General features: G+C 33.4%; 1 protein-coding gene across 2 annotated transcripts in view; it reads right to left on the minus strand.

Moving 5' to 3' along the window:
• Nucleotides 1-1044: 1044 nt before the first annotated feature.
• HOOK1 (hook microtubule tethering protein 1) overlaps nt 1045-15903 on the minus strand; it is a 63564-nt gene continuing 48705 nt past the window's right edge. The window contains exons 17-23 of one of the 2 annotated variants that reach the window (XM_032296841.1): nt 15025-15118; nt 13304-13338; nt 12698-12780; nt 11976-12076; nt 9261-9362; nt 6288-6356; nt 1045-4595 (exon numbers count right to left, since the gene is read on the minus strand). In XM_032296841.1, coding sequence (XP_032152732.1) covers nt 4425-4595; nt 6288-6356; nt 9261-9362; nt 11976-12076; nt 12698-12780; nt 13304-13338; nt 15025-15118 — 655 coding nt within the window. In that variant the 3' untranslated portion in view covers nt 1045-4424. The remainder of the gene's footprint in view (nt 4596-6287; nt 6357-9260; nt 9363-11975; nt 12077-12697; nt 12781-13303; nt 13339-15024; nt 15119-15903) is intronic. The other variant, XM_032296842.1, reaches the window with a different exon arrangement.

The following is a 15903-nucleotide window of genomic DNA, read 5'->3' on the forward strand; positions in this document are numbered from 1 at the left end:
GGGCAGAGCCTTGGAGACATGTGGCACACCAAGTATATAAACAGGTACATGAGAGTACCAGAGAAAAGGATAGAAAGGGGAAGAAGGCATGTTTCAAGAAATAATAGCTAAAAATTTCCCAAGTTTAATGAGAAGCATTAATCTGCAGATTCAAACTCAAAAAACTGCAAGTAGGATAAATTTGAAGAAGTCCACACCTGGATCCACAATTGACCATCTTTTGATAGTCAAACTGTCAAAAGCCAAAGACAATGAGAGAAGCTTGAAAGTTGCATATCTCCTGGGACTTCAAAGGAATGTGAATTGTGTACATTCAAGCTAGGTATCAGAAAAAAGCTGTAGCCCACCTAGTTATGTGGGAATCTGGGAAGCAGTTTTGGTTTTCTTTTTTTTTTACTGGATGATATGATAATGTAACAAGCCAACATATGGGATTCATCACTAAAGAGGGGTAGACTGGATATTCAGGGATAAATAGTAGTCTCTAAAATATTACCCAGGAATGTCTTTTTTCTTTTTTTTGAGACAGAGTCTCACTTATCACCCAGGCTGGAGTTCAGTGACACAACCTCAGCTCACTGCAACCTCTGCCTCCCAGATTCAGGTGATTCTCATGCCTCAGCCTCCCAAGTAGCTGGGACTACAGGTGTGCACCTTCTCACCCAGCTAAATTTTGTATTTAGTAGAGATGGGGTTTTTCCATATTGACCAGGCTGGTCTTGAACTCCTGGCCTCAAGTGATCTGCCCTCCTCGGCCTCCCAAAGTGCTAGGATTACAGGCGTAGCCACCATGCCTGGCCCCAGGAATGTTTTGATTCTGTGTTAATGCAAGAGGCCTAGGTTCCAGAGGTGAAATTGGAAGCATAAAAAGACATATCCCCAAATCATTTAATATATCTTTTCATTCCCCCCAAAATTTAAAGGAAGAACAAAATTAGAAGAATTAATGCAATTACTTTTTCTTTACCAACCTAAATATTTTCAGTCCTCTATTACAATGCAGCAAATAAACATGGATTTACGCCCACTAAAAACCCATCAAAATCAACACACAGAAGCATAAAGTTTATTTACTTAAATCATTTCACAACTATTATATTGATAATGGACAATCATTTATTTAAAATAATATCCTAAATACTTACAAAAATAAATCAAATATTGGTTCTATTTTTCAAGTGTCAAAGTCTTTGCCATAGAAAATAGAAAGGACCTTTCATAAACTAAACATTACATTTGTGCTACATCATTTAATAACTCCACGCTATTTTCTTTTATGGTTTGTGCTTTACAAATTTCCAAACTACTTTTTCACAATGCACAAGTGCACAATAAGAATGTATGCATACATTCATATACACACATTTTTACATAGGAATGTATCTCATTAAATACACATTTAGAGAACCTAACACAGACACTACTATGGCCTAAAAGCCACCCGCAAGCCCCAGGGTCAGATGTACCCCTAGAAAGAAATAGGTATAGACGTAGAAACGTTATCTAACATTTGAATTAGCACTCTATCAGAAATGATGACATAATGAGGAATACTCAGTTTAATATTTCTAAAAAAGACATCATTAATCTATACTAAATCGTGTGACAGCCTTATTCATTGAAAAAATAAACTTCAAATTTTTCTCAATACATAAGTTAATCTCAATATAGATATCACTGCCATATGTACACAGCCTTAAAAAGAAAGGGAATTTTAACCTTAGAGCAAATGCTGAACACTGACAATCACTTCCAAATTGGTCTGTAGTTTTACTTTGTAATCACTAGGACATTTAATTCCTTATCAAATAGACAAATGCTGAATATCTCTTCATTGGTATATGTACTCAAGCCTCCCTTATAACACAGATGTGTATAAATCATGGTTCCTGATGAAGTATTTATAATGCTTTACCACCCACAGGGTGTCAACTCACTACATTAACCAGATGTGGAAAAGAATCTCACTTCTGATCAGTTCCTGAATTTCTGTATGATTAATCACAATACAGAACTTTAAATTGCATTAGTCATATAAATACTTACATATGAAATATTTTAAATTCTACTTATCAACTAGAAAAGTGATAAATCAGAAAATTTGCTTTTTCTCTATTAAGAAAAGTGTATCTAGCCTTAATGTCCTTATTCAGAAATTGCATGATTTAGAAATTCCAAGTATAATAGTTGAAAATTTATAAGCAACCAACCTGTGAAAACACTAATTTGTTAAAGTTAATGTTTTACAATAAATTCCATTAAAAGGGAGCTTTGAAGGACTTGTAAAATTTCAATCATAAGCAAGTAGAAACACCAAAAGGGCAGATGTCTTCACTGACTAAAATATGCCAAAATGCCATAATATTTAGAAAATGTTAAATACCATGCTAAAATATTTTCAAAGGCTTATTTTATTTTACTGGAAGTCACAGGCAAGCAGACACTACAAGAATATACGAAAATGAAACCCCACAATATAATTGTATCAAAATCTAAGAGGTAGTCAACAGAAGTAACCCTGATAGAACAAAATATCCTGACAGGTGCTCCCTAATCTCAGAGATGCAAATGCAGTATGAAATTTTTGTATTTTCAGTAAAAAGTTACCAGGCAAGAATCTAAAAACCAGGTGCCTAAAAAAGAATAATACTGTAAATGGAACAATACACTGTATTTGCAAAGAAAAGCTAGTAATAAAATTTAGACCACAGCTCTACAGCATGCAAGCAAAATCTGGCCTACCACCTGTCTTTGTAAATAAAGTTTTACTGAAACACAATCATGCCCATTTTGTTTACATGCTGTGTATAGCTGCTTTAACTCTATAATGGTAGAGTTGAGTAATTGCCACAAAGATTGCACAAAGCCTAAGACATTTACTAAAATATTTACTCTTTGTCCATTCACAGAAAGTTTGCTGACCCCTGGTCTAAACACATTGCTGATAGGTTCATGTGTTGAACAGCACTGAAACGATTAACTATGGTTGTCACAACATAAGGTATTCAACTGTATGGAATGTAAGATGCTAATTATGTTACAATTCAACTCCTTTTTATATCAGAAATCGTCCTAACATTTTTCTTTTCTTTTTTTTTTGGGGGGGGTCTAACATCTAATATCAAATAGTATTTCTAAGTTACTATAAAAAGATTTATTATGGTGCTGTCCAATAGAACTTTCTGCAATGATGGAAGTATTCTAGAGCTGCCCTGTCCAATACAGTAACCACTAGCCACATGTGGCTACTAAGCATCTGAAATGCAGCTGGTGCAACCAAGAAACTGAGTTTATAATTTCAATTAATTATATTTAAATTGTCATATATGGTTCATGGCTATGATATAGATCAGCACATATTTATCAAAACTAAAATTCAAAAGTGGTAACTTTAAAAAATGACCCCAAAAGTTCAAAAGTAACACCTTTTAAAATGAGAGCTTTGGGCCGAAATGAACTGAATACCACAAGCTGAGCTCAAGATAAATTCCTTAATAAGTAAACAAAATCAAACTGATCCTACCTTGTTTCATGACTGCAACATTTCTTTTCAATGAAGCAAAATTATTATATGATACAATTTTTAGCAGAAGCTAACTATAATTTTATGTTTAAAAGCAATAACTGAAATCCTCATTAATTACCTTAAAAAGTATGTAGACATTTCACAAAAGATGTATATATTTTTGCTTGCTTTCCATCAGAAAGTCCTCTATTACAAATGTCAGTTTATTTCCTATGCTTAACATTTTAATCATGATGCCCAAAAGCCCTTATTTACCATAGGTACAAATAAGAACTATGAGCTTCTCAGAATATGTAAAATTTCGAATTAATCAATTTTATTATTCCAAAGTCATTTCAATTGTCATATCTTCCAAATGTTATATCTTCCATGACATGACAGGTAGAGATAGGTACACATTCAATGGAAGAATTAGGGACAGAAGTAAAGCCTTGTATGTATTAAGTCAAAGAAATCACCCTTGCATAGTTTACCATGTGCCTGCCTCAAGACTGTTTTTATATGAATCAAAAAAAAAAGGTAAAACAAATCTAGATAACATTTTAAGATTAAATATTACTAAATATCTATTGAAAATTGTTACTAGTACAACTGAAAACATTTAACTAAAATATACAAAGTCAATTTGAAATTTTAATACTCTCAAAAGACAAATGTTTTTTTTGAAATATGTGTATAATTACATTTCCAATTATTCAACGGTGCTCCCCCAGAGAGACAGCTAATTCTATACTTTGTTTTTGAAGTCAACTCGTAAAATTAATTTGATGTATGTGGATTTTAAAATACCCGATATCCAGCATCATAAACTTCTTTTTCAATCTGGTGGTTAGTTGAAAGGTATAAAATATTTTAAGGGCACTTCTATTTATGGTTTTTTGTTCTTTTGTTTTGCAGTTTAATCAGATGTTGTAGCAGGAACTTTAACAGAGAGATTTCTTCTGGTGTTGGTGATGTGCCGTTGCTGTGCTAAGAAAGACCGTGCAGGAGTGCCGGCACCAGTGTCATTGCAGGTACCACCGCCGCTCACAAGTCTAGATTCCATCCCCAGTTTCTGGAATGCTAGACTCTGAAGAAAGAAATACATAACATTCTTTATTTAACATGACTATAAATAGAGTTTGCCAAGTGCTTTTCACATAAATATATTTAATCCTTAAAACTAACCTATAAAGCTAAGGCTTTCCTCATTTTTATAGTGGAAAATAAGGGCTCAGAAGCTGATTTATCTGAGAAATGGTAATGCTAGTAAGAAGGCACAAAATCCAATTTCTCTATTTAATCCACTAAATTTAAAATCATCAAAAATAGTAGCTTAAAATAATGGCCTGGAATTAGATTTAATTATACCAACTTTTTTGTTTGGGCCATCATTCTACCACCTATGAGCAAACCTGTCATAATAAAATGGTTTAGATCAATGGTTCTTGAAGTGTGGTCCTTGGATTAACGAGATTAGCATCACTGGGAATTTGTTAAAAATAAAACAATTTTTTTTAGGGGCCTTACCCAGACCTACTGAATCAGAAGCTCTGCCAGTGCATCTAGCAATTTGTGTTTTCAAGTCTTCTGATGCATGTTAATGTTTGAGAACCACCAGTATAGTTTAAATGTACTATAGTCTATCTAGATACTGATACCTGACGAATTACCATATTTTGGCTGTTGGATTTCTTGTAAGGGAAGTCATTACTCTCTCACTAGACCACATAAAAAATACAATTTTACTGAACTTAGCATCACTAGTAACTAGTACAGTACATGGATAATAGATGCTCAACAAATATAAGTTGAAAAAAATGAATCAATCATGGACTACTCGGCTACAATATCTTCACTGATTTATGTATCAAGAGGTCACGGAAGAACAAATAAATGATACATGGTCCCTGATCTCAACTAGGATGACTGACTCAAGAAAATTCTGAGAATACCTCACACATAATTTCCTTCAGGGCCCTTTAAGCCACATTTTACCCAACAGAAGAAAGAAGTCGGATGAAAAGCCTGGTGTCATGAAAGCATGAGTCATGTTTCAGGGAGAATGACTAGTGCTTTCTGGTAGAGCACAGCATTCACACATGGGAATTTTATAAAGTGATATGCCTTTGTATAAATAAGAATAGATAAAAGTAGATAACAGTTAAGTTATTACCTATTCTGGCTGATTAGAATAACCCAAAAGAACCATATACATCATGAAATGCTACTCTTGAAAATATCCCATTATACTACCAATGACAAAATAAAACACATTTCAAACTATGCTATTTTCTCTTTGGTAGGACAAAGAGACAATTATGAAGAGTATCCCCTGGATAAAAAAATAAAATAACAAATACAGTAAAGGACACACGGAGGCTTTAGAGGACGTTAAAATAAACACTGAGTACTCGAAGCACTTAATTTTGTATTACGCAGATCTTCATATTTCTTCAGAAACCCTTTATGGGCACAAATTGAATGTTTCAGCTCAATGCAATTTTAAAAATTCTTATGAATTATTTCACCTATGCTTCATATGTATCAGCTAAAGGCTGATGAGTCACAAAATCAATTTAGTGGATTAGAATCAACACTAAAACAGAATGCAAAGAAATATCTGAGTGCAACACAGGGTAACTTGTTTCAGTCATAAACATAAACATGCTATGTCTTGGTTTGTGGTATAAAATAAAATATATTTCCTTATGTTGTACTTGGTAAAAAAAAGTTTGATAAATACTGCTCTCATTCAATCATTAGCTGAACCTCAGCTCACCTTATTATACCAGGCAGAAACAATGAGTTTTTCTTCATAATCACGGAATTTTGCCACTTTACATTCACTCTGAAAAAAGATACGAGCACAATTAAAATCCTGGAAATTACCCCAAATTACTAAAAACAGAGTAATTTCTTCACTATGCTCATTATTGAGAGAATCTAAACAGTGCATTTGTGAGGCACATGACATAGTCAAATGTAAACTGAGTCATGCACAAATGCATGCACAACACCTTTAGGAAAGAATAAGATGTGTAGCTAACAAACCTTTATTTCAAGAAACTTATTGGTGGAAGAGAGTGATTTAAACACATACATACACAACTAGTGATTTTTAGACTACTGCCCACCATATCTAGAGAAAAAAGTAACAACTGGCTTAGGTAAACGAAACAGAGCTGCACCTGTGGATGAGTCAAAGCTAAGGAGAAAGAGGACGTAGCCAAAGATATCTAGAAAAATCTTTTTAAGTTGCCTATAAAGCTTAATACAAATAAAAATTAATACAAATTTCTCTCTTAATTGTTGGTGGCCTGTGTACTAGATTCCATAGCTATATTTATATGCCATCACAGAGACTGATGTGCTTTTCTTAATTACTCAAATACACCTAATTTTGTAATTCTGCTGAGTACCACAGTTTGGTTTATATAAATACTATAATCTTGATACATAGGATGCTCATGAAAAAGTATATAAGACCCAAGCCCAAAAGAGAAGTGATGGTCTTCTTCAGACTCACACCCACTCCAGGCACAGAATTCCCAAGAGGGATGGCAGCTAGAACAGCCTCTGCTACTTACATTTCTCCTTTTCTCTTTTTGCAGTGTGTGTCCAGATGAACACACACAAATTAAACACCCATGTCCTATGACTTAACCTACGCTTTGCCTCAGTCTTATGGTTAGACAGACTATTTTCTCATCATATCTATTGAGGATGTACATCTCAAACATCAACAATGGTGTATATTCTCATTGACTTTCACTGGGACGTAAACAGAGCAATTTAAGATTTCAGTGATTATCCAGTCCCAGTCTCATCATCTTATAGATGAAATGGTGGCCAACCAGAGAGGAGAAGTAACAATTTTAAGATAAGAAGTTACTAATAATACTGCAACCCTGGCTTCTGATTTATGAAATATTTAATGTCAGGGGTACAGGGATAAAATATACAGTCTTTGTCATCAAGACGCATCCACATGTACCAAAAGGAACACCAATGCTGTTGTGGAATAAATTATGAGTTCAAAGTACATGGACTCACTATGGAGAGACTACCTTTCCCTAAGGAATAGAGGGAAAGTTTAAAAGAGAAAGAGATATTTGACTTGGAACTTGAAGAATTAATAGCATTTCTTCAGACAGATCTGCCTACCCAGTGCTTTTGAGAACACACAACATAGCCTAGACAAGCACTAATAGACACATCGGGTTGGTGTTGTACTATGGATGTAGGGAGAACAGTGTTGTACTATGGATGCAGGGAAAATGGTATTGTACTATGGATGCAGGGAGAATGGCACTGTACCGTGGATGCAGGGAGAATGGCGCTGTACCGTGGATGCAGGGAGAATGGCGCTGTACCGTGGATGCAGGGAGAATGGCGTTGTACTGTGGATGCAGGGAGAATGGCGTTGTACTGTGGATGCAGGGAGAATGGTGATGTACTGTGGATGTAGGGAGGAGGGGGTGTTAAAGTCTTTAAATAAAAATATTTCTACCACAGTTCATACCTACTTGCTCAAAAACCAAGAAAAAGGTACATAAATAGAGTGCATTCATTTGAAATAGAACATTCTTAGGAGATTTAAAAAGAAACTGAATACAGTTGGGTGTGGTGGCTCATGCCTGTAGTCCCAGCACTTTGGGAGACTGAGGACAGCAGATCATTTGAGGTCAGGAGTTCCAGACCAGCCTGGCCAACATGGCAAAACCCATTTCTACTAAAAATAAAAAATAAAAAAATTAGACAGGCTTGGTGGAATGCACCTGTAATCCCAGCTACAAGGGGAGGCTGAGGGAAGAGAACTGCTTGAACCCAGGAGGCGGAGTCTGCAGTGAGCCGAGATTGTGCCACTGCACTCTTGCCTCAGTGACAGAGCAAGACTCCATCTCAAAAGGAAAAGAAAAAAAGAAACTGAGTACCATTTATGAGAATCTCAAGACCAGTATGTAGAATTCAACATGGCTCTTCAATTATGCATATATTATTAAAAGAAAGTATATATTTACTTGAAGAATAGTATCAAATCTCACCACACTATTAAATATAGTTTTGTAAAACACTTTGCAAAGGAAACCAGAATGTGCTCAATTATAAATCTAAGAATACATAATTCCATAGGGACATACTTATCTAAGGCTCATAAAAATAATATAACCACTAACACAAAATTATCTTTAAAATTTAAAGACTCAATTAATAAAAGCATGCCATTACTAATATAATTTTGCATGATTAATAACTAAGATTGCCACTTTAGTTCAGAGGTTCACTGGGATTCTGTGAGTACTTCCTTCTCCTGGAAATTTCACTATTAATAAGTTTATCTAGGTTCAGGTGAGAAACAGGCTGAAGATAAGAAAAATGTAGTTGACTGAATCAACACAGTATCTTTTTTAAATGGTAAAGGTCAGGGTTTTTTTCCCCCCAATGAAATCATATTTGCATTATTTTTAAAGGAACATTATAGCAGGCTTCCATTAGAAAGTCAGGAATAGCCATATATTGTCTGTTACAGACGGGGAGAGATACAACACTGCATATAAACAAGGTACATGAGCTGTACACAGTCCATCAATTGGTCGGCCAGTGATATGCTTTGCAATCAACACACTGAGTGTGAAAACATGACATTTTAAACTGCTTGTAAAACTTGATCGTTAATGGCAAATATAGGACAGCAGTTAATTACCAGGATTCAACAAAATAATTAAGAGATGAGTAAACACAGAAGTTTTACCTCCAGAATCTCAATTCGTCTCTCTTTCTCTGCCAACTGCTTTCTTAGTAGCATTATTTCAGCTGATGCTGGATTTAACTTGGGATCTAAAGTTTTGATTACCTGTTTAAAGAAAAAAAATGTTAAATTCACTTTAAAGTATTAAAACATATAGAACATATCTTGTAAAAACTGTGTAAGTCAGGTGGAAAATAATCCACAAAGTCATCCAAGAGCTAACTGTAGCTTGTTTTACAATCCTAATTGGGATAACAAAAACAACTCATTCTATATACAAGAAACAGTATAAAAATTCAGTACAAAAATATGAACATCCCCATTCCAAAATCAAATTTCCCTTCTCCAAAGTTCAGTACACGGGATAGTTATTTAGCTTTTTCAATATTCAAGCTTTAAGCATTGAAGTCTTGAAATAACACTTTCTATATTTATTAGATTTGAGATTTTTTTTAAAAAAATGAATTTAATAAATTTAATAACTAAGGGAGCTTACTGATTTGTATAAAGTAAGAATAACACACACAGAAAAAATTCTTAGCAATAATCTTTTTTACTATTATTATCTAGTCAAATGTAATTCAATATATAAGATCAATATAACAAATGCTGGTGATTTTATTTGCAAAAGGTAGGGTGCTGAAGCATATTTATGTTAATTACTAAAAATTGAGTAAAAAGAAATGTTTGACCTGAATGTAGTAAAGAGATTCAGCTAAACTATGGAGATAGCATTCTGTTAGAAAAACAATTCAGAAATGTCAAGAATACATTTCAAGCAAAAACCATATATTTCCAACGGGGACATCTGTATGATATAGTTATAAAACTATTAAAAATATTTCAAATTATTTAATGAGTTAGGAAAATGTCATCTATATTTATAGAGGTAAAAGAAAAGAAAAAGACTGGATGGTAATATACTAAAATATTACTGTGGCTCCTTTATTCATCCAAAAACCATTTACTGAGTGTTAACTATGTGGCAGATATGAGGATTCAGCAATTTATGGGAGACACGGTACCTGCCCTCATGGAATGCACACCATAAAAGCAGAACACATTAAATAATTTATATCAATTTAATTACAAAGAGCAAATCATAGTTTATTATGTCTAAATGATAAACGATTTTATATTTTCTGAATTTTCTACAATGGACATATGTTATTACTTTAGCCAGTATCTTAACCATCATTTAAACTTCTTGCCTCAAATAAGGTAACGGGAAAAAATCATGTTTATGAAAACAAGCAACTGTCTTTTAAATGATATTATTCAATGGTGGCAAGAATATGGTATTCATTGTCATAGTTTTGTTCAATTATTTACAATCCTTTTAAAATGTCATTTAGAAATACATATTAAGCATCTTATGGTCTTACTATATGACCCAGTACTTCCATTTATAGGAAATAAGGTTAAGATAATAAACCAAAATAAAGAGAAAGCTTTCTGTATAATTATGTTGCCTATAGTCTTATTTCTAGGATCAAAAAACCAAAAGAAAATGAATACAGATTAATTCTAATAGTAGGATAATGCTTAAGTAAACTATGCTATATCCCACACAAATATTATACAGGCATTATTTTACTTTTGCAAAGTCTGTTCCATAAATGTAGCGTCTGTCTGTCTTACTCACTGTTGTATTTCTACCTAGTATTTAGCATAGTAAGTGCTCAATAAATATTAAGTTTAAAAATACAAGTTTTATATACGTATATGTGTGTTGTGTACACACATACACGTTACGATCACCCATCAGAGAAAATATACATAGAAAAAAATGAACTGTTAAACAGAAAATACACTAAAATGTTAACAATAGTGTCTCTGGGAACCGTCCTATATTTTATATTTTCTACCATAAACATTTACACATTTGTAACTGAAGAAACTTAATTACAGTAGAAACTGCCTACATATTTACCAAGCCTATTTCTCTTTTCTTCTAGAAACATAGCTGTGCTTCCCAAAGCTGGGTGTGGTCACATCCCTGTATCCAAAGTGGGAGTGAAAGTGATTTATGCAGTTTTCAGGCCATTATATATCTCCTATGCAATCTAGGTTGTCTTTTCTCATGTACTAGTTGGACAATGTCAAGTGAACCTGGGACCCCTATGCTGAAGAAGGCAGAGCCTCTGTCAGCTTAGGACTCTGAATGACTACATGAAGCAGTGTTCCTTCCCCATTCATGATTGGACTCAATGTGACTATGAAGTAAACGTCTATCTTGTTAAACCTTGAGTCCAATGAACATTTGAAAAGTGTTTAGCTGTCTAATCTAAAACTAAATAATACAACAATTTTTAAACACATTTAAAGAGCTAAATTTTTACAAAAGATAAAATGTTCATTTTGCTATTCCTAGAAAAATTATGTTCTTAGCACATTTGCCAAGATTCTAGCAAATAAGAATTCTAGGCTTATTTTCCAAGAACTTAACATTCCATACATTATAGCCATTGCCTCTTGACGTCACTACAGTCTGTGTCTAAACAGTCCCTGTTAGTTATGGTTTATTTTATCTGACACTGATGAGTCAGACTAAGAGTATGTGAACTGACCTGGAAATACCAAAGAAACCTGGTAGGTGAGGCAGTACAGTTAAAAGTGATTAGATACAGATACAAGAACGGCAGAAAAGTCTGGTGAAAAGGGCCTCGCTAAAACATGGGCCCCCAAGGTTTGAGCTCTGAAAGATAAGTCACTCACATTTCTGGCTTTCTCCAAGTACATTTTGTATCTTTCTTCCATTGCTTTCATATCTTCGTCTTTCTTCTGAAGAGCAGCTTCAAGTTCATTGATCTTTTGTACTATTAGTAAAAATAAAATGAAACATGACCAGTTATTAATATTTACTATTAAAATATTTCATCCTCACATAAAATTATAATATTTATTTTCTAAAGACTGATAAGATAACTTAAATGAGAAGCCTACTATTTATTCTTTGTAGTGAATTCTTATCTAAAAGTTTGGAAATACAACCAATACATCCTCAATTATTTATTATTTGTCCCTTAAAAAAAATCTACAATCTGCTTTATTTAGTTCTTTTTCTGCTTTCTATCAAGTATAAACAGCAAGTATACCTCACAGTAAGCACAACCACAAGAAAAATAAAGCATTTCTACACAATGTTTTGAAGTTCTTATCAATCTGATTTGAAGTCATTTTTATCCACATTTCCACAAATTATAATTTATTTTTTAATGTTTGATACTCCCATATATCCATCAATTTAATTAGTTTTTTTTTTGCTTTAATATCATTTATTAATCACTTCAGCACTAAAAATTATAATGGTTCTTTTTTACAATATATATATCTATGCATTGTGTGAAAACTTACACATAGACCTTGTATCCTTCAATAAAACAGGGTAAGGTCCTTATATACACTGTTGTCTGATCCAAGTTTTCACAAATACCTACCATTTTGATTTAAATCTGGCTGAAGATCTTCAATGAGTGCTTGTTTCTTCTGTAAATCTTCATGGACCTCTGTGAGTTTTTCCCTAAGTGGTAGAAAAAGTATGGAGCTTGGGGTCAGACAGACCTAAGAATGAAAACTTGTTTCTGCCATATAACATTTGTCGACCTTAGGCAAGCCACTTTCTGATCCTTAATTCCTCACCTGTGAAATGGGAATACTATCTGCCTGACTATAGTGGTCATCATGAGGATGTAAAGTCAGGCACATAGCGGGTGGGTGCCAAAAAGGTTAAATTGTTTCCCTTGCCATCCCTGCTTCCTAAGAAAGTAAAATATTTTATAGGTTTAACATCCCATTAATCTAGTTGTGATAGTTATGTTTTTTAAACATTTCAAATGATATTAAATGAAAGAAGTAGGAATTTGGGGTGGGTAAGCAGGCAGGCTGAACCTTTAGCATGCTTTTCAGTTTTTGCAGCAGGTGTGAGTATCAGTTAGCATCAAGATATTTGCTTTTCTAAACAAAATCTGAAAAGGAGATTAACTTTAGAGGCTTTTACAACCCCTCCCCTCTCATATTTGAAAAGGAGTATCAGTTTTACTTACATATGAGCTTCCAACTTCTGCTTTAATTTGCTGGACTATAAAATTTAAAAAAAAATTGCTGTAAGATGACTATCTTGACAAAGGTCAATTTTCCAGACATCTAAATCTCTTTGCCTCCTTCTAAAGGTGTACTGTGCAAAACTGTATTTTTAAAATTTGTATTTCTAATAACCCATTTTAAGAAGCATGAACTTTTTAGGTTCTTTTTTTTACTTCCAAAAGGAAAGAAAAAATAGAAAATGAGATTAAAAACAACAACGAAAGAAAAATGCCTCATATTTCTGAATAAAAATTAAATCTGAACTTGAAAAATGGCAAATGCAAGCTCAATGTGCTATACTGAGGAGTATCAAACATTAAAATATTAAAGAATCATTTATTCAGAATACAAATTTTAAGATTTTGGGCCTCTTATGAGGAACAAACTTAAAGATCTAAAATAATTATCTTTATAATAAAACTTTATTATTATAATTGCAAATACTTTAATAATGAACACCAAAATGAAGCAACTGAATACTGCTAAAATGCAAAATTTTAAACATACAATTTCCTCTTTTAAAAACCAGTACTTTAAATTGCAATAGTTTTTCCACACCTACTGTATAGGTGAAGTGTTTAAAATACACAATTTGAAATACGAGTTGGACACCAATATATTAAAATAATAAAGACATTTATCTTTAAAATACTGCAAGCCAAAATGCGCTCCCCCTCCAAGACCTCGTTTTAAAAGTATTCTCTAGTGTGGCTTAAAATAATATTTGTATTAGAGAAGTTACAATACCGTATATATGCACATATGAGATGCCGCCATGCATGAGACGATTTCTATTTTCCAAGCCCCCAGGGAAGAAAAAAGAAAATAATATAAAGCACATAAAAGACAGAAAGGAAATGCAACCCTTTCAATTTTCATCTCTTTACTTACTCTGCAGACTTTCCTCCCCCATCAACACAGGTATATCACCTAACATTCTATCTAATCTCAATCAATAAAGACATACCTAACACATATCTAGTCCATTTTTTTTTTATTTTTAATTAAGTACATCCCTCTCTCAATCATTACTTCTTTTCCTCTTCACATAAAAAGACCAAACTATAAAAAAGTTGCTAGGTATAGTGAGATTTAAGCTAAGTTTGATCTCTTTTAAATCCTCTTATCTCTGCCCTCACAATATCTGCCATTAAAAACCATCAGAACTTGGTAAGGCCATGAATCATTAAGGAAGGAAAAAGAAATAAGCGACGCTTCCAAGACTGCATTAAAGTTTCTGTCCTTCAGAGATGGGTATAATCCATTTTTGGCATTCTGTTTTGGTAGAAATCATTTCCCCATTCTCTCTTTTCCCACTAGAAGGTTTCCTCAATTCTGACTGCTAGTAACTCTCATTTGGATTTTTCTCAGGACAGCTCTGTTGGAATTCCACCAGAATTATGAAGGCCTCAATTGTAATATGCTCTCAATCAAGAATCATCATGAACTTTGGTATAACTGTTGAAGTAGGACAGATAGAAATTACCTTCCAATGTACATGATCAACTGATAGTCCCCAAGTTGGCAAAATCATTGCATCTATTATGCAGATATATACGGTATTTAAGGGTACTCTCAATGATAAGGGCTGCACTTTCAAATACAAGATTAATTTGGGCATCATGACCTATTAGAGAGAAGCCATACACAGCAGAATTATTATAATTTCCAAGTTACTTACACTTTCGCCTTCAGACTTGGATCCTTGTTCCTGTAAAGACTTCTGGAGGTCCTCAATCTGCTGCTGCAATTCTCTAATGCGCTCTTTGCTCAGCCTATTGTAAGATGAGTCATAAGCATTTATTTGTATTGAAAAAGTACTTAAGGATCTACAAAGGTACATCCAGTTAGCAAATTAACTAAAATATATTTTTACAGCAATGACAAATGCAGAACAATTATCTGTGCCTAGTAATAACATAGAGTAGGGTAGACTACTTCTATATAAGCCTACATTTAAAATTTTAAGGAACTTAAATGTCGGTGGCAAAAACATTTCTACGCTGTACTCACTGTTAGAAAAATCAGAAAATCAGCTTAATTTTTCTATAGTTGTATTTTTAATGAATGAAAACAAGGTTTCCGTCTTCTATTTCAGATTTCACAGTGTACTGGAAGAAGTAGTCAACCATTTTCCAATCATTTCTACATGGTTTTTTAAATTTAAATTAAAGGGACTGGTACTAGCAACTAATTCAGATTCTAACATGGCAAAATCTCATTATTTAAAACTCTGCTTAAGAGTTACTTCCACTGGAAGTTGCCAGCAAGAGTTAGTATCTCCGTCTCCCTCCATGTATATCCACACACATTAACTCACCTACCCGTTATAATACTCCATTGTTGTAGTTATCACATAATACAGCAATTATCTATTTACATTTCTACTTTCCTATGTTAATTCCTTAAAAGCTGGAATGGTTTCCCCAGTGCCAACAAGTGGTATAGAACTGAATAATATAGTAATATTTAATGGCCTCTTCAGAAAACTAAATTGTTATTCTTCTTTTAACCACAGTTCACGTAACATTATACACACAAGTTTGAAAAAGATAAGATT

This window comes from Sapajus apella, unplaced genomic scaffold (genome assembly GCF_009761245.1).
Source record: "Sapajus apella isolate SASKATOON/1434 unplaced genomic scaffold, GSC_monkey_1.0 scaffold36, whole genome shotgun sequence".
Lineage (NCBI taxonomy): Eukaryota > Metazoa > Chordata > Mammalia > Primates > Cebidae > Sapajus > Sapajus apella.